Below are 26,500 nucleotides of genomic sequence, written 5' to 3' on the forward strand. Positions count from 1 at the left end.
CCTAAATAGGCAATTAGGGTGAATCGTTAGGATTTACGGAGAAGTCCTGTTCCCTAAATAGGCAAATAAATTGGAAATTGTCTGTCTTGACGAAGTCATTCATATTTCCAATTATCAGGGTGAATACACAAGTATTTAAAGGAGAAGCCCTTTTCCCTGAGGAGGCAAAACCCTTGAAAATCTCTCTTATTCTGACGAGAATTTGATATTTTCAAGTAAATTTCTCAAGGATAGCAGGTTTAGTGAATTGAGAAATAGTGAGAGTGTAGGGATAGGGATAAAAAAATAAAATAAAAAAATAAAAAGGGATTAAAAAATTTTAAATAAAAAAAAAAAAAAATGGAAGGAGAATTTGATAGAGAATGTGAGGAATATGATTGTCCTCCACTAAGACAACAATGGGATAAAATGGTAGATATCTTATTGGCACAAACTGATCAAAAAGATAGAAAAAACGGATAAAAGAACTGGGAGAATGTACGCGCGAATTTATTGAACATTATAGCACTGATTGTATGGACAAAAAGGGGGTCTCTGTTTCAGAAAGTGAGAATAAAAGAGAAAAGAGCACAGGAAGCTGTTTTAAGACACAGAAAAGAGGAAGTAGGGCTGTTGCACAAGCGAGCCCATGCAAAGAAAGAAAAACAGTTAGATGTGATTTTGAGAAGATGGTCTAGAGACACACTTGCAGCAGCTGTACTAAAATCAAAGAAAAGGGAAGTGAACAGCAAAGAAGCTGAAGCTAAACTGAGTAAAAAACAGGAAGCTGAGGCTGAGACTAAGACTGATCAGATAGCGACGCCCTATGCCCCACCATACAGAGGCTATACCAAGATCACTCCAAAACCCAACTATAAGCCAGCAACCGAAGCAGTTAGTGGTCAATAGAGAACAGGAAATTTAAACATTGGGATGGTAAAAAAGAGCAGCATACATAAATAGATACTTTCAAAGACTGAGAAGAAGCATGCGATGAAAACCAAATGTCTAACGCTGTTACTAATAGAATTTTCAGGGCAGCAGTGTTACAAGGAGCTCCAGCTGGTGTGACCCAGGCCATGGTCTCCTGAGGTACCAGGCAGTGATGATACTAAATGCAAAGGTATGCAGTAGATTTCATAGACAAAGCAGTAGAGAGAGCGGACAAAGAAGGAAATGAGTTGTTAAAGCTGAAAAAAAAAAAAAAAGAATTTTGAAACTGTAGCTTGAGAAAAGGAAGTTAGCTAAAAACAGACGCTTAAGCAACAGATTAGCAGTTGCTAGAGAGGGCCTGAATGACTCCCCACTTCCTGAAACAGACAACCTAATAACACTGTTTATAGATGGTAGCTGCCACAGGGCAGATTATGGAACTATGAAAGCAGGCTTTGCTGTGGTTAAATTATAGAATGATCAAGTGGTGACCATAAAATCTGAACCCCTAATTGGCAAACAATCTGCACAAAAAAGCAGAACTATTGGCCCTAATCAATGCATTGAGACACTCAAAAGGACAGTCTGTCAACATCTACTCTGATTCTGCATATGCAGTGTCCACAGCCCACGTGGAGCTGCCTGTGTGGATCAGATGTGGATTCACAACTTCTTCTGGCCGGCCTATTACTCATGAGAAAGAAGCAAGAGAGCTCTCTGAAGCCATAATGTTGTCAAACAAAGTGGCTTTCATTAAGTGCACTGGTCATTCTCAAAGAACTGACCTAATATCAAAAGGGAATGAAGCAGCAGACTTGGCGGCAAAATGTGCCTCAGACTACCTACAGGGTCAGTTTGTGGTGACATCTGAGCTAGACGTGACATCCCTCCTACCAGAATTCTCAAGAGAATTCTTATCTGAGCAGCAAGACATGGCTGCTCCTGAAGAAAAGTCTGTGTGGAAAAACAAAGGGGCAATCAGACACGAGGATGGCCTTTGGACAGCACCGGATGGTAGAGCTTTGCTCCCAGTGTCACTAGTCCCAAGCGTGTTAAAAGAAGCCCACACACATGCACACTGTGGTGATAAGCAAATGTCATGAGCATTGCAATCATGGTGCCATCCTTTTATGCCACACCTAATTTCTGGGTACATAACGACATGTGACATCTGTCAGATGCACAATGTCAAACTAACTATGAAACCATCTCAGGGATCTTTCCCATTGGCAAATGGCCCTGAGGATGAAGTTATAATTGATGTCACTGACATGACTGAAAAGGTAAATGGTAAACGATACTTGCTTGTTAAGATTGATGCATATACTGGATGGCCAGAGGCCTTCCCGGTGGGCAAGGAAGACAGCACTGCTGTCATTAAATGTCTGATAAACAATTACATCCAACGTCATGGTTTTCCGAGCTGGGTCAGATCTGACAACGGCTCACACTTTAAAAATGAACATTTGGCTGATGTAGAAAAGGCATTGGGTTTAGTACACCATTTCGGGGCAGTCTATCACCCACAGTCAAGGTTGAGCGGTTGAATCGGTTGAATCTAACATTGAAAAACAAATTGGCTAAAATCTGTGCACAGACTAAATTGACATGGTTAGCTGCTCTTCCACTGGCTTTGATGTCAGTAAGGAGCTCTGTGAGTAGGGCAACAGGATACACGCCTTTTGAACTGTTGACTGGTCGCCAATTTCCTGGCCCACTGACCCCACTACAATTGGAACCAGTACAACCGTTATCACACAAAATTTACTATGACAAATTGACTGCTCTAATTGAATCTTTTGACAAAATGTTCCCAACTGATTTTAGGGGACACGAATATCCAGCACCCCTACCTGACCAAACTTGGGACTGAGTGATATTGAGAATCTACAGGTGTAAATGGAAAGAGCCTCGCTGGTCTGCTCCAATTAAGTAATGTCCAGCGGACCCACAGTCCAGATAATTAAATGACACCAGAGTGGACCTTGCTTCGCAGGTCCAAGAGAGGGAGTATACCACAGGAGATACAGGAGGGACTGAGGGTACCAGAAAAGGAGGTGACACACAAACACATACACACAGAAAAATTTTCATCCATCACAAAGTAACCTACAAACTTTGCAGGTAGACCACAAAACTAGGGACTTATTCACAGCCCCTAAAGGAGAAGCTATAGCCCATTGTATCAGTGCAGACTGTGTATTTGGAGCGGGGATAGCGAAAAATTCAGAGAAAGATATGGGGTTGACAAGGTAAAGCCCCAGAGAAAAACGAAAGGTGACTGTGCTGTAACTCACGAGGCAGACAGAATAGTTTGCAACCTGATCACAAAAACACTTGCTAGAGACCTACCCACATATGAGGACTTTGAGAGCAGTCTAATCTGCATGAGAACGTGGTGTGACAAATTACACATCACCAGATTATCCATAGGGGTGTGGTTTGGACAAGTTGGAATTCTATAGAGTTCTCCACATTATTGAAAAGACGTTTAAAGGCCAGAATATAACTATTTCAGTTTATACGTTAGAATAAGTTTACTGTGCTTGCTATTTTTATTGTAGCTTTGATATTGATTATATATTATTTGCTGTTAACACAATAACACTGTGAAAAATAAGATAAAGGGAGGATCAGAATAATGAATGAATGATATAATGAATAATAAGGAATGAATAATAAGGAAAACCAGCATCAATAAAACATGAGGGTCAAGCTGTGGGAAAACTGGAAACTACTGGGGATAGTGGGGATATTAACACTGATAATAGTGGGGACAATTCTAGGAGTGGGAAAAAGTCAGAACAGGAATGAAACCTCAACTGTAAAACCAACCAGAGTAAAAAGATCCCTAGGGGAAGAAAACAGGTGTTCCAAGTATTATGGAGGGCTGTCCATTGAATATGTAAAGGGAGAGACAACATCTTACATATTTGATCTATGTCAGGTAATTGACTGTGGGGGACACAATAGTTCATGCCGAGGATATGACGTATATGTTTGTTTTGATCAGACTATGAATGCATGGTGTAACACGATGGGTAAAGCGGATAATAAGTGGTGTAGAGGGTGGGATCAAGTAGTGGGGTACACAGGGAAATGGACGCCAAACCCAACATGGTTAGGGAATTTTAAAAACGAGTGGAGAAAACTGAAAATACAAAGGGATTACAGTCCTACCCAGAACCCTATTACTATGTCCATAAGGGAGTGGACAGGATACCCCTTAGATGAGACCCATTATGCTGGGAAAAACAATCCGCCTAAGTTTCTCCATATACTATTAGGAGTTGAGATATCAGGAACTGACCCCCTGGGAATCATAGAAGTTGAGTTTTTAGATAAGGTCAATGTAATAGATAGAAACAAGACAACAACTATAGGACCCCAATCAGAGATCATAGTTGAGAAATTAGAGGTCGAAGGGTTGTGATAGAAATGGATTATACCAAATTAACCCCAGAAGATATACTAGAGAAAGCATATTAACCCTTTGTGGTGCAAACAGATTATCAATAATGCAGGGGATATAATAGGACCTTGGGCGCGGGAGGACTATATTATTATTGTGGAGGGAAAAGATTGTTTGTAAGAATAAAAGGGAAAACTACAGAAGGTATATGTGCAATGGTCAGGTTAGCTGCACTAGTCACAATGATTGGACATAAACACCAAATTACAGCCACGAGACGAAGGAGAAGCTTTGATCTAACTACTAATTGTCGAACCTATATAGACTAAATAGGAGTCCGAGAGGAGTCCTTGATGAATACAAACTAGTAGACCAAATTGCCGCCGGGTTCGAGAATATCCCAATAATTTCAGCCCTATTCCCTGTCACCCCAAGTAAAAATGTGGATAGAATAAATTATGTGCACTATAATGTGATGAGATTGGCAAATTTAACAAGAGACGCCGTAGAAGGATTATCGGAACAATTGGCCCAACCTCATTAATGGCAATACAAAATAGAATAGCACTAGACATGCTATTGGCGGAAAAGGGGTGCCATGTTCCAAGATTTTGCTGCACTTTTATTACCAATAATACCGCACAGACGCATCAGTAATGAGGGCTTTAGAAAGGTTAAAAACCCTTTCTAAAACAATGGCAGAACACTCTGGTGTAAATAACCCATTTGATGATTGGCTGACCAGTGTGTTTGGAAAATATAAAATCATGTTTACATCAATTTTGATCTCTATAGCTACCTTTGTGGCCATAATAGTGACCTGTGGATGCTGTAGCATGCCGTGTATCAGAACATTGTGTAACAGGGTGATAATAGCAGCAATTAAAAAGAAAGATGGAGCTCCACCCCCTTACACAATGCCTCTGCTGATATCTCCTGGAAATAATGATGAGGAGGAAGAGGAGGAGGAATATGACTTATAAATGTTGTTTTTTCCCAATAACTGTGCTTCTTTGCAGATGCTGATACATCACAAGCTATGTGTTTTTTAGATATTGATGTTTGAGAAATTTGCTGTTTGAAAATGTGTTAAGATTTAAATTTTGATTATTGAAATGTTTGTAGTTTAGATAATTTCAGTGTGATTGACTCAGCTGACATGTTGTGGTTGCCCAAACATAAAATAGGGAACCGACTGGGTGCCTTTCCCCACAGGGGTTTTCGGCCCAGTCCAGCCTGAGCACACTGGTTTGTAGGGAATGTTATTTTCTATTATTATTACGTCTTAAGTACTTGTCTTTCTAGTAGTCTGATATGATGTGTCAGGTGAACATGTGGTGGCTGCCCATAAGCTAACTAGGGGGCCGCTTGGGTGTCTTTCCTCACAGAGGTTTTCGACCCAAGCTCATCTGGACATATTGGACCAAGTATTCTGAGATTTTTTAAGTGTTATTAAAGTGGTGTGGCCTCTTTTCAGAGGCCAAGAGAGGGATTGAAGGATAGCATTTTTTTTATTGTTAGATTTTGCTAAACATTTACTAATAAATGCAGCCACGAAGGCTTTTGCTTTAAAGGGTTAACTGCTATATTATGTGTACAAGTTTAGGGAAGTATTGCAGGTTGCAGAGAACAGCCCATCCTGTTATCGAGTGTGGGTGCATAGAAAATGATGAAAGGTCTGAGAATGACAGGACATATGAGCTCTGTGTACGTGCTCTGAAACATCTGCCTTAAAAGGTGAACTGTTAAGAGAAGATACACAGATACTAGGAAGAAGAATATCTGGTTTCTGAATGGTTAACCTGTTAAGACAATTCCATATAAGTCTATAGTAGTTAGGGTTAGGGAGTGTGTGAGAGACAGTATAAAAGCCTGAATACAGGAAGCTCATTTGCCATTATATCCCTTCTGCGCAGAACATGTATTCTCTAACTTCTTGCATTCAAAATAAAACTTGTTAATTTTCAACTCAGATCTCCGTCAATTTTTGAACATGCAATGGACCATTTGAGTCCTACACAGCGGATGCCCTTCCAGCTGCAACCCAGTATTGGGAAACATTTGCATAAGTTATACACAATAATGCAAACTCACAAATATAAGCGTGGATTATGCGTACTTGCTATGAACATGCAGGATTTGTCTATATCAGGTCTTCCAAACAAGTTACAAATGTTGAGTGGAAGATACACATGAGGGAACACAACACGAGTAATCTAGAGCGAGTGCATTTGATCATTTGCATTTAAAACCACAGGCACAAAAAGAGCGTGGTCTTCCTCTGACCCCCAAAATTAAATATTCTGCAAGGTATATGATCTGATTTTGAGTTGAAACCTCAGACACATTCTGGGAAAACTAAAGACTTATTTTACATCTTGTAAATAAAGTTCATAAATATAAATATAAATAAAAGCCTCACCATTTACTCTCCCTCATGTGGTTTTAAATCTTTGAGTTTCTTGATTCTGCTGAACACAAAAGAAGATATTGTGAAAAAAACGCTGCCTTTGTGTTCCAGAAGAAAGGAAATGTTTAAAACCACATGACGGAGAGTAAATGGTAAGGTCATTTTAATTTTTGGGTAAAAACATCCATTTCATGCTTGTTCCTTTGTGCCTTCATACTAAAGTTCACTTTTTCTTTTTTTTTTAAGACCTGATGGTGCTGAAAGAAGAGACTCATCAATGGAATAAAATGGAAGAGAAACAACAAGAAATAACAACTGATGAAAAACCCACACTGACTGAAAAGACTTCATCACACGGAAGTCCTCGGAAATCCAAATCCAGGTGTAATTTCAGCAGTGAACAGTGTAGAAAGAGTTTCATTCAAAAGCCAAACCTTGATGTTCAAATGAGAGTTCACACTGGGGAGAAACCTTACACCTGTGAACAGTGTGGAAAGAGTTTTGGTCAAAAAAAAAGCTTCATAACCCACATGAGAATTCACACTGGAGAGAGGCCGTACACATGCCAAGAGTGTGGACAAAGCTTCTATCATGCAGGAAACTTTGCAGCGCACAGGAGAATTCACACTGGAGAGAGGCCGTACACATGCCAACAGTGTGGAAAGAGTTTTAAGCAAAGTGGCACCCTTAAAGTTCACATGAGAACTCACAATGGAGGAAAAATATTTACTTGCACACAGTGTGGGAAAAGTTTTGCTCGAAAACAAGACCTTGACACCCACATGACGATCCACACTGGAGAGAAACCTTACATATGCACAGAGTGTGGTAAACGTTTCACATGTAAAAGCACACTCAATAACCACTTAAAAACTCACACCGGAGAGAAGCCGTTTCCATGTGTTCAGTGTGGAAAGAGCTTCACAACCAAAGCTAGCCTCATGAACCACATAGATGGTCACAATGGAACCATAGTGTTCATATGTGATCAGTGTGGAAAGAGTCTCACACGCAAAGACTCCATTAAGCAACACATGAAGACTCACTCAGGAGAGGATCGTTTTAGATGCAGTGAGTGTGGAAAGGGCTTTAAACAGAAAATAAGCCTCAGTAATCACCTGAAGCTTCACAATGGAGAGCAGAGTCCTCAACATTGAGACCTTGTCCACATAACCACTGGTATATTCAAAATGGCAGCTTTTTCATGTAGTTTGGCTGTTCATTCATGTAAAGTTTATTTATAAACTACTTTTGAAAGGATCACATACTTATGATTGTCCATGGCTGGTCCTGCATTAGCTAACACATGATTCACCATTCAGATGATTCCTTACTCACTATAAATAACCAGAGATTCTTACCTCAGTTATCTTCGTCTTGAGGAATCCCCCCACTCGCCCTCCTTTCTAGATTTGGCAACACGGTAGCCCAGTCGTTAGCACTGTTGCCTCAAAGCAAGAATCTCACACGTTAATGTCCCCACTGAACCAGTTGACATCTGTGTGGAGTTTTGCTCATTCACTTGGTGCTCGCGTGGGTTTCCCCCAGGTTCCTCCCACAATCCAAAAACACACAACCTAGGTAAACTGAACATTCTAAATTGACACCATAGTCGAGCTCTTAGTAAGCCATATATTTCCCTTTAGCCATCTCTATATCTGTTGTTAGAACAGAAACAAGTCGTGGGAGTTCATCGAGATCTCCCTGAGTTTAAACTCCCCTCTCACCCTTTTTACATAAGGGAGCCCAGGGCTCGAGGATCCAATGAGCTGAGAGCTCTCTCGCGGAACAAGTGTGAACTCTTGAATACATATCAAGTTACTAAAAATGAAACCCTTTGAACACCTGGAGATTTTAAACTCAATTATTGGGGTGAAGATTTTGACAACTGTTTTATAGTGTAGTTCATGGATCAGATCAGATTGTAGTGTAGATCAGAGTTGCTACCTGGCTGCAAGAACGCAATATAACTCTATATGTTGATAGATTGTGTGGCTTCACTTCCGGTTATGGAGTGATAGTGAGAAGACGTGAGATAACGACCCTCCCATAATTTTTTATATAAATCCTTTAAACTCGCTTAAATCTTTGATACATTATTGGTTATTGAACACGTTAAACTTTAGCAACTGAAATGGCACCGAAAAAGAAGAACAGAACACAAGAAAAGTTGTATAACGAGGCTCAAGAAATGTCGCCGGATTCTGATAATGCAGATTAGGTAAAAGAGACCGAGGAGGATGATGATAGCGAACCCACAAAAATAACTGAGACGAACCCCAGCAACGCAGATGTTTTACAAGCCATTAGAGAAATGGACAAACGGGTTGCAAATAAAATTGACGGCATTATGTCAGCAATCAAAGAGGTAAATGAACGCGTAAAGGAGGCCGAGGAACGCATTTCGGGAGCGGAAGATGAGATCGTTCAACTTAATGCTCGTGCAAATTCCGTCGAATCGCAAGTTAAGAAATTGATGGACAAGGTTGATGACATGGAAACAGAAATAGACGAAACAATCTCAGGCTAGTGGGTTTGCCGGAACGAGAAGAGGGGGGAGATGCGTGTGCGTTTTTGGAGGCCTGGATTCCAAAAATACTGGAAATGGACTCGAGTACAACGCTTGTCATAGAGCGAGCACATAGAGTCGGCCCACAATGAAACATGGAAGTTCGGAACACAAGACGGATTACACTACCAAGAACACTAATAATAAAGTTCCTAAATTTTAAGCAAAAAGAACAGGTGTTAAGAATGGCCAGGTCCAAGGGCGTGATTTCATACAAGGAACACATACTTCGATTTCATCCAGATGTTTCGGCTGAAGTTCACAGAAAACAAAGAGCGTATGATGGAGTGAGACAGAAGCTGCGAGAGAGAGGGATCGGTAAACACAGGATCATATATCCGGCCCGTCTACTTCATACTCACCAGGAGAAATCAAAGGTGTTTGACACACCGGAGGCAGTCGAACGTTTCATAGAAGAGGTAGAAGCAGAATAAAGTTGGGCTCATTCCAGTTGGAAGTTAAATGCCAGATGAACAATAATTCTGATCATCCGCGGAAGGATATCCTCGTTTTGTTTTGAAGTCTTAGTGACTAGAAAGATTTGTAAAAAAATAATTTGTTTTCTGCAAATGTCGAAAGGCGTGTTGATAGTTTTATATAATATGCGAGAATAATGTTACAAATAGGGTTGTTAGTGACAACTGTAGACAAAAGTACCTGATAGTTCCTCACGGAGGTGTGGACCAATCAGTGCCATACACGGAGAAAAAGGGGTGGGGGGTTACACGCAGTAGTATGGATGCTACTGGGGAAATCGGGTTGAATGTTGAAAGTTCATTTATAATAGGAGTGTTGTTCAAGATTGTTTATGTATTTTTTATTTTTTGCTTCTCAGTATTTAAGGTTGTTGAGATTGTAAAAGGTAAAACACCCATTATTAAGAAATGTAACAAATCAAGGGGGAGACAGGGAATGTGAAATTTGTAACATGGAATTGTAGAGGATTGGGCAATATTAAAAAAATAAAACAAGTAATGGATAGGATCAAATATTTACAGGCACACATAGTATTTCTTCAAGAAACCCTCATGGTAAAAAGTGAAACAATTAGGATTCATAGGAGATGGCAGGGGCAAGTATTTGAGGCTTGTCACACTTCAAATGCAAGAGGAGTAATGATTTTAATTCATAAATCAGTTCCAATTCATGTTCAGAAAGTAATTAAGGATACACTAGGAAGATATATTGTCTTACAATGTACATTTTTGTCAGAAAAGATAAATTTAATTAATATTTATGGTCCAAATGATGACAATCCTAAATTTTTTAATGATTTATTTTTGTTAATTGCCACTCTGCCTGGATACTACCTTATTGCAGGGGATATTAATTGTGTACTAGATCCTGCTAAAGATCGTTCAACAGGAATTGATAAAACACATACTAAAGCTAGGAAGGTGATACTGGAATTTATGAAAGATCTAAATTTACTAGATGTTTGGAGGGATCTTAATCCTGCAACAATATCATATTCCTGTTATTCAGGTATGTATCATACATACTCACGTATTGATTAGTACCTAATTTCAGCACAATTCCTTAACAATATAATAGATTGTAGTTATCATAGTATAGTCATATCTGACCATGCAGCAGTATCTTTATCAAACAAAACTAAAAAACTAATAAAAAAATCCCAATAAATGGCGTTTTCAGATAGGATGGCTTCATGATTCAGAGTTTGTAGAATTGTTGGCAAACAAATTGATTTGTATTTTGAAATTAATAAGTCTGAAACATCTGCTTGCATTAAATGGGAAGCATTCAAAGCTTTTATTAGAGGACATATAATTGGGTTTTGCAGCTCCAAAGTTAGGAAATCTAGGCAGAAAAAATTAGAAGATCAAATAAAAAAACTAGAAAATAAAACTTTTCATAAAACCTTAGATACAGCAGAAGCAAAAGAGAAACTTTTACTACTCAGGTCCCGATATAATGAAGTGTCAGCAGGTAGGGCAGCTTCAAAAATTTTAAGGTTGAAACAAAATATCTATGAATATGGAGATAAAACAGGACGGTTATTAGCTTGGCAAATTCGACAACAACAAACAGAACGTACAATTACAACAATTGAGAGTTTAACTGGAAATATAGTTGACCCAGAAGAGATCAATGAAACATTTAGAACTTATTATAAAAAGCTATATAGCTCAGAATGCTCATTAAATGTAGATATCCAAGAACAATTTTTAGATAGTCTAAATATACCTCAGATATCAATTAAAGAAAAGAAAAAATTAGATGAAGACTTTACATTACAAGAAATAGGAGAAGCTATTGACTCTATGAAACCAGGAAAAGCTGCAGGCCCAGATGGGCTCTCTATAGAAATTTATAAGATGTTTAAAGAAAAGTTGCTAACTCCTTTTATGGAAATGATAATAGAGGCATATCATCAGGAGCTTTTGCCTACATCAATGAGAGGAGCTTTAATTACATTATTACCGAAACCAGGGAAAACAAACACAAAATGCGAAAATATGCGCCCAATTAGTTTATTGAATTCAGACACAAAAATTTTAAGTAAAGTTTTAGCTAAGAGGTTAGAAGGTACATTACCAAATTTAATAGGAGAGGATCAAAATGGTTTTATAAAGCGTAGGCAAGGATTTCACAATGCTCGAAGAGTTCTAAATATACTTCATGAACAGAGGGGTGAACAAGATACTGCTCTATTATCATTGGATGCCGAAAAGGCCTTCGATCGGGTTGAATGGTCCTATTTGTTTGATGTGATGAATAGATTTGGGTTTGGTGAAAAATACTGTAAGTGGGTTAGACTATTGTATAATAGTTCTACGGCAGAAGTGTTGACAAACAATATTGTTTCAAAACCATTTAGTATATCAAGAGGATGTAGACAGGGTTCTCCTCTTTCTCCTTTACTTTTTGCAATCTCCATTGAACCATTTGCAATAGCAATAAAAAACCATGTGGAATTAACAGGAATTAAGATAGGAATGATAGAACATAAAATTGCACTGTTTGCTGACGACGTCATTCTGTTTCTAAAGCGGCTTGATACATCAATACCTGCTTTACTAGATCTCATTAGTACATTTGGAAAAATATCTGGTTACAAAATTAATAATTCTAAAAGTTCTATTCTATATTTAAATGAGAGTGACAGACAACAACCTAATAAGTGTGCTGCAACCTTTAATATTGTCGATTGTTTTACATACTTGGGTATAAAAATTGTACCAAAACTAGAGGATGTTGTGCCAGAAAATTATGGTTCACTTCTTGAAATTGTTAGTAGTTCAATAGAAAGATGGATGCCCTTATCCATTTCTTTAATTGGTAGAATAAATATTTTAAAAATGAATATTTTACCCAAATTCTTATATTTATTCCAGAATATTCCTCTGCCTCCCCCTAAGAATTTATTTCAAAGACTTAAAAAAATGTTCACTAAATTCATTTGGAATAACAGACGTTCCAGACTCCGTCTAACACTCCTGTACTTGCCATACGATAGAGGAGGTCTACAATGTCCTAATTTGCATTGGTATTATTGGGCTGTGCAACTTAGAACAATAATGTTTTATTTTTTATCTCAGGACTGCCCATCTTGGGTGGAGATGGAATCAGTTGGCATTAAGTCTGGTCTACCTTTAAACTTGTATTTATATTCAGCAGAATTTAAAAATCTTAAAAAAACTGTTTCCAATCCCATAGTTATAAATATGATTTCCATATGGTTTGACATGAAAAAATATTTAAGTGCCTGCAATCCATTATCTTGTTTCAGTCCAATTTGGGGCAATAAAAAATTTAAACCAGGTACGTTAGATGCAGGATTCAAGATATGGGCAGAGAAGGGAATTAAAAAGATAGCAGACTTATATGTTAACAATATTCTAATGTCATTTGCGGAAATTGTTAGTAAATACAATATTCCTGCAAAACATTTCTTTAAGTATTTACAAATAAGAGATTTTATCCTCAAATCACAAAATAATTCTCTAGATATGCCATCATTGTCTATCTTGGAAAAAGTAATAATAAAAGACTGTTTTAGTGAAGGTTTAATTTCTGCATTATACAAGATGCTGGTGTCAGGATCAAAGGAATCTTCAAATTGTAAATTGGAAGCTTGGAGATTAGATCTTGAGGAGGATATTTCTACAGAGGACTGGATGAAGACATGCGAGGAAGCTCAATCACTAACAATGAACACTCGTCTGAAACTGTTACAATATAAATGGTTGATGAGGATTTATATAACTGAGGATTTATAAACATAAATATAATGAAAATATTCCAGATACTTGCTTGAGATGCAGGGACCATAAAGGAACATTGTATCACTGTATATGGGAATGTAAAGGAATACAGAACTTTTGGAAAGGTGTGAAAGAAATTATAGAAAAGATTCTTGAGGTTAATATACCAATGTCTCCTTTAATTTTTCTATTTCATTTATATCCCAAGGAGATCAAGTTAAAAAAGACGGAGCATATATTTATGAATATATGTATTCTACAAGCGAAACGGCTTATTTCTTTAAATTGGAAAAGTATATGTGCACCAACTATAGGCTGTTGGCTGAAAGAGATGGTAACAAACATGACAATGGAAAAAATAACATATATGATAAGAAATAAATACATAATTTTTGATAGAGTTTGGGGACCTTTTACGCTGTTTTTAAAAGGTGGTGGATTTGGAAATGTTTTACTTGAAGATTAGTAACAGAGGTGATATTGTATCTTGATGTAAAATGCTGAGAAGCCTTTTGTTTTGTTTGTTCATTTGTTTGTTTTTTGGTTTGTGTTGGATCTGACACATGGAAATGTGTATGTACATGTTAAAATATAATAAAAAGGAATTGGAAAAAAAAAAAAAAAAAAAAAAAAATTAATTTGATGTGAAAGATGCATAATTTACTAAAATACTTTTAATCTATAGTTTGTAATGTTTATTACACACCTAAAAACGTTATTCACTAACAGATATCGTGATGTTTAGTTTTCTGATGTTAAAATACTGACCGTAAACATATAGCAAGACGTTCTGCTGGACCTATTGCCTGACGCAGTATAGTGTCTTGCTTCTCTATTGCCGGGGCAACCATTGTAAGCAACTGGTGAAAATCGGCTGTACTGAGGCGAAAATACTCCTTGTGGCGTTCTTCATCCAGACGAAGCTCTTGAATAAGGGAATGAAACTCTCCCCGCTCATTTCTTGTCTGGAGAATAGGGTGAATCCACAATCTCTTCCTTTGTAGGCGTTTCCGTTGTCGTCGCAGCAAATACAGCAAAAGTACGTCGGAATCCATCTTCTGTACAAAACTAAACTATTTGACGTGTGACTTCGTATCCTATTCCTCGCCCATATTCGCAGCGCCGTGCAACAGAATTTCGCACACACAAACTCTAGTGTGACAGCAGCTTAAGAATCAGTTGCACCGTGCCATAGCGCATTTGCTATTTACACGGTGGACTTTGTACAAGGAAAAACTCAACGCTCACTAGAGAGAAAACCGTTAAACAGCATCTACAGTTCGAGAATGAGAGATGAGCCTCCTCACTGTTTACTTTTGCTTTTACTCTCATGGATAGGGAAACATGTTGTACGCACAGACATCCATTAGCTTATAAATAATTAATTTTGTTTATTATGCACAAACATTGTTTCAAAACTATTTCTAAATTCAGTTCTAATTTCCAGCAAACGAATAAATGAACGATAATAATGCTGTGCACATGCTGTGCCCCATATGGTCTAAAACCTGACAGGTGGACAAATCTAAGCTTGTTTTTAAGCTGCGGTGCAAAGCGGATTTTTCCATCCTTAAAATAGTAAAAGTGGATTCAGACACGCCCTTAATGCGTTTGTGCCCTGCGCTTTGGACTTTGGCGTCTAGACCGTTAAAATAGAGCCCTCAATCTCTGTCTATGTTTGTGATATACGTCAGCTTACAGTTTCTGTAAGTTTTCACACTGCAGATAACAATATAGGCTAAACAGTTTTGCCCACTTAATGTTTACTTACTCGTTAAATGTAGTGCTAAGCCATATTGCAAAAAAGCTTGATGGTGTTGTCGCGTCACGAGGTCCCGGGGCTCTTCAAACCAGTGTTGGATTGATGACAGCTTCAAAGCCATATTCAGCAATTTAAGTTTATTTTAAGGAAATGTTTTTTTTTACTAAATGAGCTTAAAAAGGTTATTAAGGTTAAAAAACATTTTATGTTTTTTTTAGTTGTAATGCCATGATTACCAACTTGGTAGCTGTATGACTCTTTACTAAAAAATATATGCATGTATCAGTGTAGTTTACCAAGTACCAGCCTATAGTGCAAAAGAATAGGACAAGTTATATTGCAGTCCTGTCAAAGGACTACCCTTTTCAAGAATTCAAACATTAATATCATTGCTCTTTATACATTTTATATAGAATTGTTTATTTCTGTGACAGGACAAATGTAATAATATAAAATAGGAATAATAAAAAATATCTAATATATCTAAATATATTTCTTTCTTTTAGGAAGGATATTTGAATTCCTCAGTAAAGATGACTTTTTTAAATCTTGGGGGAAATCAGGACTGTTGTTACTGTTCTAAATCAGTTACAGCATCTGTAAATTACTGTTCTGTAAAACATCTGAGATATGCTATGCACTTTAAGGAGGGTGATACAGGTCAGTCATTTTTTGACAATTTGCCAAGTTTTAAATTTAAGTGTTGAGGTGAAGTCTTTTGACTAATTTGATATTCAAAACATCTTGTGTTTGAAGACAAATTTACCATACCATGCCACTGTCCAGATCGGAAACTTGGTACAAGGAGTCACTGGCATTGTCCTAACTGTGCCAAAATAATAAGCAGATCTGTAGATTTTAAAACACACTTACATAAACATGGTAGGCTATAGTAAATAATCTAAATCCTTTGACCTTAATGAGTAAAATAGCATTTTTTAACTGTATAATTTCCTTTCTCTGCAACTACAGGTCTGATGGTGCCAAGAACACCATCTGGTGAGTACACTTATGTTTCTAACCCAACTGACGTAATGAGACAATAGCACATTATAATGATGTTAATCAAACTATGACATTTATTATTATTCTTGGAAAAGGATCAACCTGAAGTGTAAGATATCCCACAAGCAAACAACATTTGCCATATATGTGGTATTACATTTAGCACAAACTCAAACCTAATACGGCATAAAAAGGAGCAGCATGCTGGGCAAGAACCAATGTTGTGCATTGACCCAAAAATGGGATTGATGTGACCACAAAGCAATCCCATGGTATCAGATTGCCAATACATGTCCAAAAGACATCAACATCACAGCTCTACGATTGTGAAGTGGAGGAATACAGAGACTATATGGCCATAGCTGCTCAAGGTGGAAACCCAGGGAAAGAATGCCACCATGTAGAGCGGACCAAGAAAGCCAGTGCATGCATTCCACCACCAGCACTACAAGAGGAAACCAAAAAGGACTCATTTTTAAGTCCAGGCAAGAGGAATGTTTGGAACTTTACCAACATGCTTGCTCACACGAAGTGGACAGTGTGTTTCCTATTTTCTGGGGGGAACACAATCTGTCAGAGAGGTATCTTTTTTCTCAGTGTACTCTGGGGAGAAGGACACCTGGTGTAAGTTTCCACATTTGACATAAAATTGGGAAAATGGCACTGCAAGTGCATTGGTTTAAAGAACAATGTCAGTTGTGTCCACAGATACATGTTTATGTGGTGGATTTATCAGGAGCATCCTTATTTGTTGAAAAATGCACCAGAAGCCCCAGAGGATATAGAGGGTATTGAGGAGTGCATCAATGGGAATGTCAGCATGGATGAGCACTTGGCCTTTTTACATTTACATTTACATTTAGTCATTTAGCAGACGCTTTTATCCAAAGCGACTTACAAATGAGGACAAGGAAGCAATTTACACAACTATAAGAGCAGCAGTGAACAAGCGCTATAGACAAGTTACATAGTACAAGTTTCACATAGTAGTGTGATCACAATGACCAATTACTTGTGGAATTGCAAAAGAATACCAGAAGACCTTCCACTTGAGATGACCAAATCAGAAAAGCCCATTCCAGAAACCTTTATACCATCAGAAACAACCTGTCCATACTGCCCAGGGCCATGTCCTCCTGATCTTAGCAATGCTTTTGTTGTTACAACACGAGCAACTGTTTATGGGATATTTTGGCAGAATAGGGGGTAAGGGGTTCTATGTTATTTAATATATCTCTTAAATATACTGTATATAATATCTATGTATTTTTTGTATGCCAACCATTTTGTTTTGATGCGTTTTCTTCTAGGCATTTCTGTTCATGGCAAGGCATGCCCAGTCTGCAGAAATGTAGTTCGTTTTCAGGACTACAATTCTGGATTCCATAATTATAACAACAGGGTCTTTCTTTCCATCCCACTTTGTTCTCCTCTCACAACTGGCCTTTCGGTAAGTATGCATATACTGGTTATTACATATGTTTTAGATAACATATAAACAACATATGTTTAAAGGCACATTCTGTATTTTTTTGCAGAATCACATTGCTGTTGGTAGAATGTTGCGCACTATAGAATCTCATTCTGGGACTACAGTGCCACACAGCACCTTGAGAAAAGCATTCTATTTCTGTTACCGCTGTGCACACCACCCATCTGTGGTCATTGCTGATGCAAACTGGAAGATTGCCTTTGATTTGCCAGGTGAGTGTTCGTGAATATATTTTGTTTAAAATAGAAATATCTTCATAGAGCTTTGCTTTAAAGGAATAGCTGACTCAAAATTTTAAATTCTCTTATTTTTTACTCACGTTCCACTTTTTCCAAAGATATTTGAGTTTCTTTCTTCTTTTAAATGCAAAAGCCGATAATATGAATAGTGTTGAAAAGCAGCAGAAATTATCTTCCAGATAATGTTTTGATCCTAATATGGATATCGGTGGCTGCTGGTTTCCAGCATTCATCAGAATATTCTTGTTTTGTGTTCAACTAAAGAAAGTCATAAAAGTTTAGAACCACTTGAGGGTGAGTACATTGTGAGAATTGTAAATTTTGGGTGAATAATCCCTGTAATTCACATACTGTTATTTTTTTTTCTTTACAAATACCAGTGCATCTTTTGAGACGTCTAGAGAGCCATGATAATATGCCCCATGAAACTGAGATTAATGTGGCAGCAAGGTGGGAGACCCTGGAGAAAGAAATTATAGCTACTAGATTTTGTGATGGTAAGCATTATATAATGTATAATCATCAGACTACTAGTAGAATTTCTTTGTGATTTATATGAAATAAAAGATATCAGAAAATTATTATCTTACCATTAAAATTAATTGTTAATACAGAATGCTATACAACTATTCCTAATTGCAATACATATATACAAATGTTTCTGAACTTTAGATGCATCTAGCAATCCATTTAAAAGCCTACTTTCATACTCTGGCTTTGCTCCATGGATGGGGCAACATACACGAAGCAGCAATACTCTCCCAAAAACTGAGGTTTTAAAAGGACTATGTCAGACTGACAGGGTGAGCACTAGTCTATCTGGAAATGACATTGATGAGAACAGGATTTTACAAGTGCTTGATTCCAAATCGGTACAGTATTAACAGCTGATTTTCATTAAAATATGACATTATGGTATTAATTATTGTATGCCCGAACATCTCTTTATAATTTTATTTTCATCAGCCTAAAAAAGATGAACTGACAAAAGGCTGTAATTATCTGGGAGTGTCTGCAAGTGGGTCGATCTCAGACTTTATAAACCGGCTTGAGGAACTTCTCCTCTATAAGGATATTTGTCCAAAAATGTTCAATAAACTGAAAAAAGCCGGAGGTAAGATCAGTTTTGTTATTCTATTGCATTACCTTTATTTACAGAAGGCACTCATTTATTAGATTTTTCTAAATGCATGTATATGGTAAAACTTTTATTTTTCATAAATTAAGGACATGTGTCATTTCTCTTTACAATACAGGTGGAGTGCTACACATGGGGGGCACACATGGAGTTGTGTATTATGCATCAAAGATGTCCTTTTGAGCTTCAAACATCCTCCCACAGTGTATGTATGTGACATTGCTGGTCGTGTTGCCAGACATGAAAATAACCGTACACAGCAACGATATTTTAAGCCACATGATGGGAGGGTATGTGAGCCAATTGAGAAGAACATGACCTTGGCAGCAACTGGAAAGTTCAGTGCACATGTTGACTGGGTTGATAACATCAAAAAAAAAAAAAAAAAACAGTCTTAACCCCAAATTCTCAAAAACGGACATATTCTTTCATCCACATCAAGAAACTGGAACATCTGACCGCTTGTGTTTATATGACAGGTTCCATCAGAAGAACCAGAAACGACCTGAGTAGAAATTAAACTCATCCCAGATCTGGCTTCTTTAGTCAACTCTTCAGAAGCGGAACAAGTATACCAAAAACTTACTTTAAGCCGATATTCCTTGTGCCAAATGAAAGATACACATTAGATGTTTTCAATTTGATTGTACTTTCACCTTCACAACACAAGGAAAAATGCATAACTTTTCAAAGAAATGCAGAAGCGCACACCAGAGGAGATGCATATAGGAATACAGGGAAAACTGGTGTGTGGTCAGAAAGGTAAGAAAATGTAACGTGTGTGTGTGTGTGTGTGCGTGCATGTGTGTGTATAGTTCTGTCCTATATGTAATAATTCTGAAATATTTGTAGAGATACAAACACAACCAACTATGGAGGCCCAGGGCAGAGATCCACAAAGCCCAGCAAAAGCTGATGAAAGTTTGCAAGAGGAAGGGAAGAAGTTTTCTGTGGCAATGTTCCCAATTGAGTAAGCACACAAGGTAGCATTTTTGCAAGTTTCATACTCCAAAATAAAATGTTTAAAATGATTGACAACAGGAATGACAGTCTTTATCACTATGCTTTTCAATATTTGGAGACAATCTCCAAGCTGTATGCTGCAAAGAGGAAAGAAGATGGGATAATTGCCAGAATTTCACCTTATGCTGTTTTGTTTCTGCGGGACCTGAAATCAATTCTCCCTCCACATCTCCTGAGTGACAGCAGCAGCACAGCAATGCCTTGGCTAAATGACAATGTAAGTATGAAACGTTATAAAATATTCATGAAGTAGTCATACAATAAATTGAATATCTACACAATGTGTGATGATTTATAAGATTACACATTTATTGATAGATGTCTGCATATTTTGCTTTAAAGGCTGTGAATTGCTGTATTGCTCAAATTGCCAAAGAGACCAAAGATGTAAGTTGTTCACCCAGAAAATTTTATTTGTCAGGGACATTATTAGTTTATGTAATGACTAAAACTTTTTGTTTTTAGCTTTTGGCTTTACACACGGACACATTCATTTTGTGGCACAGGGTTTGGCAGAGTTCTGAAACCGTTTCAGATGTGCATTTAGAACTGCTTGGGGTATTTAATATTGCTTATACTATGAGAAAAATATAATCATTGTAAATTAATCGTGTAAATGTCCCATAACACGGTGTTCTCTGCTTATTTTCAAAAGGCTTCAGAGTTCCAAAAAGTTCTTTTCCAAGAATTGTTGGATCTGGAGGTAACCCAGAGAAAGGGTGACACTTCATTCTTAAGGTAACGTCATATGTCATAATAGTTACAATGAAATTAACAAACTAAATATTTACAAATGCTATATTTTTCAGAATGATGCATACACAAACATGCTTAAAACTGTAAAATGTTTTAAAATATTTATTATTTCATGTATCCATAACATTTTTAATATTAGAAAATGTTATTAATTTGTTATTTTACAGGTTTCTGACATGTTGGAAAAATAAATCCGAATTCATGACAATACCTGCCAATATGTCACCATTTCAGACCTGGAATTGGATATTCTGAAGTATCAATATAATTTATCAATTTATATTAATACAAATTATGCAGTGTTTAAATAAATACAAAAATCATAAAAATCCATTTTGTGAATAGAACTATTAGCTTTTTTTTTTTTCAGAAATGCTTTTAGAAATGTTAATTCCCTGGATGACTGGACAGTCCACAGCAGTGGCAAAAAGATGATGGACATAACTGTGGTGTTTTTGTATGCACAGTGAGTTAATGTTTTATTTGTTATGCATTATTTTTTTTTATATAAATATTTCAAAAAAGTCTTTTTAATAAATGTGTCTAATTCAGTAAAATCATATTTCAAACAGAATCAGAATCAGTTTTATTGCCAAATGTGCTTCACACACACAAGGAATTTGTTTTGGCTACAGAAGCTTCCAGTGTACATAAAGTGACAAGTGACAACACAAAATAAATATGAAAAAAAAAAGATGATAAACATTAAACAGAGATGCATTTATTCAAAATAAAAATCTGGATGTTGAATTGTGTGTACAGATTTGTTATAAATATTCCGGGGTTTAAGGTGCTGTGTACAAGTGCAAATGAGAAAGTATTGCACATATTTATTGCACAGTAGGGGAATATTTAACTGTTCATAAGGTAGACAGCCTGAGGAAAGAAACTTTTGTGCTTTTTTGTGCTCTGAAGCACCGTCCAGATGGTAACAGTTTGAACAGGAAGTGTGCTGGGTGTGAGGCGTCCAGAGTGATTTTGCGAGCCCTTTTACTCACTCTGGAAGAGTACAGTTCTTGAAGTGTAGGAAGGGTAGTGCCAGTAATTCGTTCAGCAGTCCGGACTATTCGCTGTAGTCTACGGAGGTCGGTTTTGGCAGCTGAGCTGAACCAGATGGTGATTGAAGTGTAGAATATAGATTGGATGACAGCTGAGTAGAACTGTATGAGCAGCTCCTGTGGCAGGTTGAACTTCCTCAGCTGACGAAGGAAGTACAATCTCTGCTGGGCTTTCTTCACAATAGAGTCTATGTGAATGTTCCACTTTAGATCCTGAGAGATGATAATGCCCAGGTACCTGAATGCCTCTACTGCAGCCACAGTGCTGTTCATAATGGTGAGTGGAGGGAGTGCAGATGGCAGAAATGGAAGCAAAGAATATCAGAATGTGTCATGAAATGCTGCACAATGAACAGATGGCCCACCTTCGCCTTTACCATGCATCTTGCATGGTCAAAAATCTGCAAGCAAATGTAATTTGAGGGGTAGGAAAAAATGTTAAAAGGTGTGTGATTTTTTTTTTTAACTTAAAACTGTTTTTTAGGACTCTCCAGAGATCGAATCAGCGCAGGGCGCAACACAAAATATGTGTATGGCACAGGAAGCTGGAGTCTGTATTTACCAAAGACATCGCTCAAAGTATATGATAACTACAATATTCCCATGTGTTAAAGTTAGGTTACTTTGGTTGTTGTATCAATACCTTTTTTCATTTATTTGTCTACAGAGTAATGCACCCTCAAATCCAGACAGTAGATTGGATTCAGTGTGACCTTTGCCAAAAGTGGCTTCATGCAGACTGTGCTGGCATCAGTATTGAAAAAGTGACAGAGCAAACATTCTTCAAGTGTGGTTGTGATGAACATGTGCATACATTTGAGTAGTACATATTATTTATAACATTATTTAAATACTTTAAATATACAGTTCTTTAAGAAAAATTATAATGCCAATTTGATTTTAACAGAACGTTAGCACTCTTGAAGGAAGGCCGGTTAGTTGACAGTGTCATAGAGGATGGAGAGATCCTGGTAAATGTTATAATTTACAACAACCCTTTGGATTAGCTTTATTATAGCTGTATTATTTTATGGGTTATTATCGGTTAAGTTGCAGTCTCCCAAAGACATTTACATTTTTTTATGGTTGTCATAATTATGTATTATTATAAAGAAACATATTTAGTGAATGCACTAAAATACATATTTCTAATTACAACACTTATTTGTTGTTTATTTCTATAAAAATGCTACATGTTGTTGAATAAAGTTTGTTCCATTTTAGAAATCACACGAAGGCTTGAGAAATGGCACAATCAAATCTAACAGGATGTTTTTATTCAAGCATCCCACATTTTGCCCTAAGCTCAAGATGAAACTTAGTCTGAAGTTTTGTTTTGTTTGATGAAGAACAGGTACAGTACATAATTGTAATATAAAAGAATATCTATTTTGAAAGATATAAATATCACATTTCAATCAACAATATACATTTACTGGACATTTGCTGTAAAATATTTGCAGAATTACAGTTATTAGCAGTTATAATTCAAATAAAAATGTTTGAAGCATATAATTTGAACAATTGACTTTTGTTTTGCAACAGACACAGTTGATAATAGAATATTTCAAGTAACACAACTGCCCAAAGTGTCTATAGAAAACACTCGCTATGTTCTTGAAGTTTTGACCCCTGAGGTAAATCTACAGTCTTACTGCAATTCATGGGACAAATGCATTAAATGGACGTTACTTATTGTTCAGCACTGTACGCTCCTCTTTTAAAGTTGACGCTGTTAATTCTGCACAAGACTGAGGGCTTCCACCGGTTTCAGGCAGAAATGGCTTTACAGTCAAACATTGCATTGGAGTAAGTCTATCTTTTGCTTTTGTTCTGTCCTGCAATCAGTTCTGAAAGGTTAAAACTCTCCTGTTTGTCTTCTTAAAGGATGGAAACTTAAAATCCGAAATGATGAAACTAGACAAGTCAATGTGTTTTCCAAGTTGTGTCACGAAAGAGGAATATTAAAGTATACTGTGACCGATTACCTGTTTACAGCTTCAGCAGTGCATGCACTTTACTCATTTCCTTGACAATTAAGAATATGCATTGTTATTTACACGCAAATTTATGTAAATGTTTATTTGTGTTGATAGTAACATGTTAATTAAAGTAAACGTCTGTTTTTTTACAATAAAAAAATGAAAGCATTGCAAAATACTGAAAAAAAATAATAAAAACGTTTGGAATAGATCTTGTATTTGTCCATCAATACACAGTGGCAAACACTATAGGCCTATATTTCACATAAGCTAAATACAATACACTTCTGTAATACAAATTGTGTTAACAGTAGTATTATCTAGCAAGTATAATGTTATATTTTCATTTGAAAACACTGTATTTGGGGGGCGCTAGCGAGTGCCGAATGGAGTAGTCGTGTTTCTGTGGTCCTCCTCTCTATTTTTGACATTATCGGTCATTATTTTGATTACTTGATTTCTTTGCCAATATTTTATATTTCTGTTGTGTAAATATCAGCATAATGACTAAGCCTAAAGCTGAAAAAGGAAAGAAGATTGACAAATCGTCGAATGATCCTCATCAGTCACCGCCGGGGATGGCTGACCAGGCCGCATCAACCTCTGAGTTAAGTGTAGAGTCTGAGGCGGAATCTAACAGCATTCTTCTGGCAATACAAAATATGAGCAAAACAATGACTGATCGATTTGATCTCCTGGAAGCGTCTTTGGCGTCTACACAAGCATCTTTAGTGACTCTCGGAGACAGAATCAAAGAGGTTGAAGATGCTACCGTAGATTATGATCGCCGCCTCACTCTGGTGGAGCAGAAGTGCGCGAAAATGGAGTCAGAAAATGAAGCCCTACGTAGTAAAGTGATCGACTTGGAGGCTCGTTCCAGGCGGCAAAACATTAAAATCGTTGGCTTACCTGAGAAGATCGAGAATGGGCGACCCACGGAATTTCTGACAAAGTTTATCCCCGACCTACTGGGTGCAAGTAACTTTTCTAAGCCGTTGGAAGTGGATCGCGCTCACCGGCTGGGTCAGCAGCTCTCCAGAGAAGGCGCGCGGCCGCGTGTGATGATAGCCAGGATTCATCACTTTCAAACGAAGGAAAAAATTCTTCAACTGGCTCGTCAACAATTTCCTTTGCGCTATGAGGGCAGTCAGATACACATCTTTCCTGACCTCCCGGCTGAAATAATGAAGCAGCGACGGGCATTCAGTGACGTAAGGAAGCTTCTCCGGAATGCCGGTGTAAGGAGCGGATTTATTTATCCGGCAAAACTGCGTGTCACCCAAGGCTCAACTGATAGGGTGTTTTCCTCACCTGAGGAGATGAAAGTTTTCATTGGGACGCTGTCTTGAAAATATCCATGCAGCTTCTGGTATGTGACATTTATTCAGCAGTCTCTTAGACTGTTGATATGACTGATATGACCGTTTCTCTAGTATTTGTTCATGCCATTAGAGAGGGAACTGCGGGACTTTTCAGCAACAGCTGTGGTTTACTGTTCCGATGGCCCGGCAACCCCTCTGTAATTTTCGAGGACTTGTGCTCTCGCTTTGTTTGGGAAAGTGGGACGGGGGTGGGGGGATAAAGTTCCTATTTTTCTTTTTGTACGAGTTGTTTTTTTACTTTTCTTTCCATGATTATTTGAAAAGGGCGTGCACTATTTATTTTTGTTTTTTGTATGAACCCTAGTTTGCCTTCAAGGGGCAGTGGCATTACGTTTACCAGCTGGAACGTGCGTGGCCTGGGTCATATTCTCAAACGAGCTAAAGTATTCTCACACTTGAAATCACTGTCTGCCGATGTTATATACCTACAGGAGACACATATTAGGCCCACGAAAGAGAAGATGCTTAAATGCAGCTGGGTTAGCCATATCTTTCAGTCTACCTTTTCCAGCAAGGCTAGAGGTGTGGCAATCCTTATCCGTAAAACAGTTCCTTTCAGACATATTTCGACATTGTGTGATCCTAATGGTCGTTATATCTTGGTAACTGGTTATATTTACTCATTTCATGTTACACTTCTTAATGTATGTGCACCAAATTTTGACGACCCTGATTTTTTTACTAAAATATTTAATTTATTGTTGGATTCTACTGATTCAAATGTGATTGTGGGTGGTGACTTTAATTGTGTATTTGATAATTTTTTGGACAGGTCAGCCCAAACAGCCCAGTTGCCCTCTGCCTCAATAGTTTTAAGTAATCTAAAGTCTTCCATGAATCTGGTTGATATATGGAGACTTACACACCCCACAGGAAGAGATTACTCGTTTTTTTCACAAAGGCATAAGACTTTCTCTAGAATAGATTATTTTTTACTAGACTCCAAACTTATATCTAATGTTATTACCACAGACTACCATAACATCTTAATTTCTGATCACTCACCGACTTCGATGGTTCTTGATCTTGGCCATAAGTTTAAGTCACATTGCTGGCACTTCCGCCCCTCTCTACTCTCTGATGCGTCATTTTGTCAATTTATATCTGGAAAGATTTCTGAATTTATAGAGA

At 37.4% G+C, this 26,500-nt stretch overlaps 2 protein-coding genes across 2 annotated transcripts in view; one reads left to right on the forward strand and one right to left on the reverse strand.

Annotated features, from left to right (window-relative positions):
- The window catches only part of LOC130221901 (zinc finger protein 721-like), a 364,016-nt gene that overhangs the window by 117,322 nt on the left and 220,194 nt on the right, over positions 1–26,500 (reverse strand). Inside the window, exon 4 of the mRNA XM_056454449.1 lies at positions 23,981–23,993. Coding sequence (XP_056310424.1) covers positions 23,981–23,993 — 13 coding nt within the window. The remainder of the gene's footprint in view (positions 1–23,980; positions 23,994–26,500) is intronic.
- Positions 6,985–26,500, forward strand: part of LOC130221919 (gastrula zinc finger protein XlCGF8.2DB-like) — an 80,436-nt gene continuing 60,920 nt past the window's right edge. Inside the window, exon 1 of the mRNA XM_056454479.1 lies at positions 6,985–7,583. Coding sequence (XP_056310454.1) covers positions 6,986–7,583 — 598 coding nt within the window. The 5' untranslated portion in view covers position 6,985. The remainder of the gene's footprint in view (positions 7,584–26,500) is intronic.

Source organism: Danio aesculapii, chromosome 4 (assembly GCF_903798145.1).
Source record: "Danio aesculapii chromosome 4, fDanAes4.1, whole genome shotgun sequence".
Lineage (NCBI taxonomy): Eukaryota > Metazoa > Chordata > Actinopteri > Cypriniformes > Danionidae > Danio > Danio aesculapii.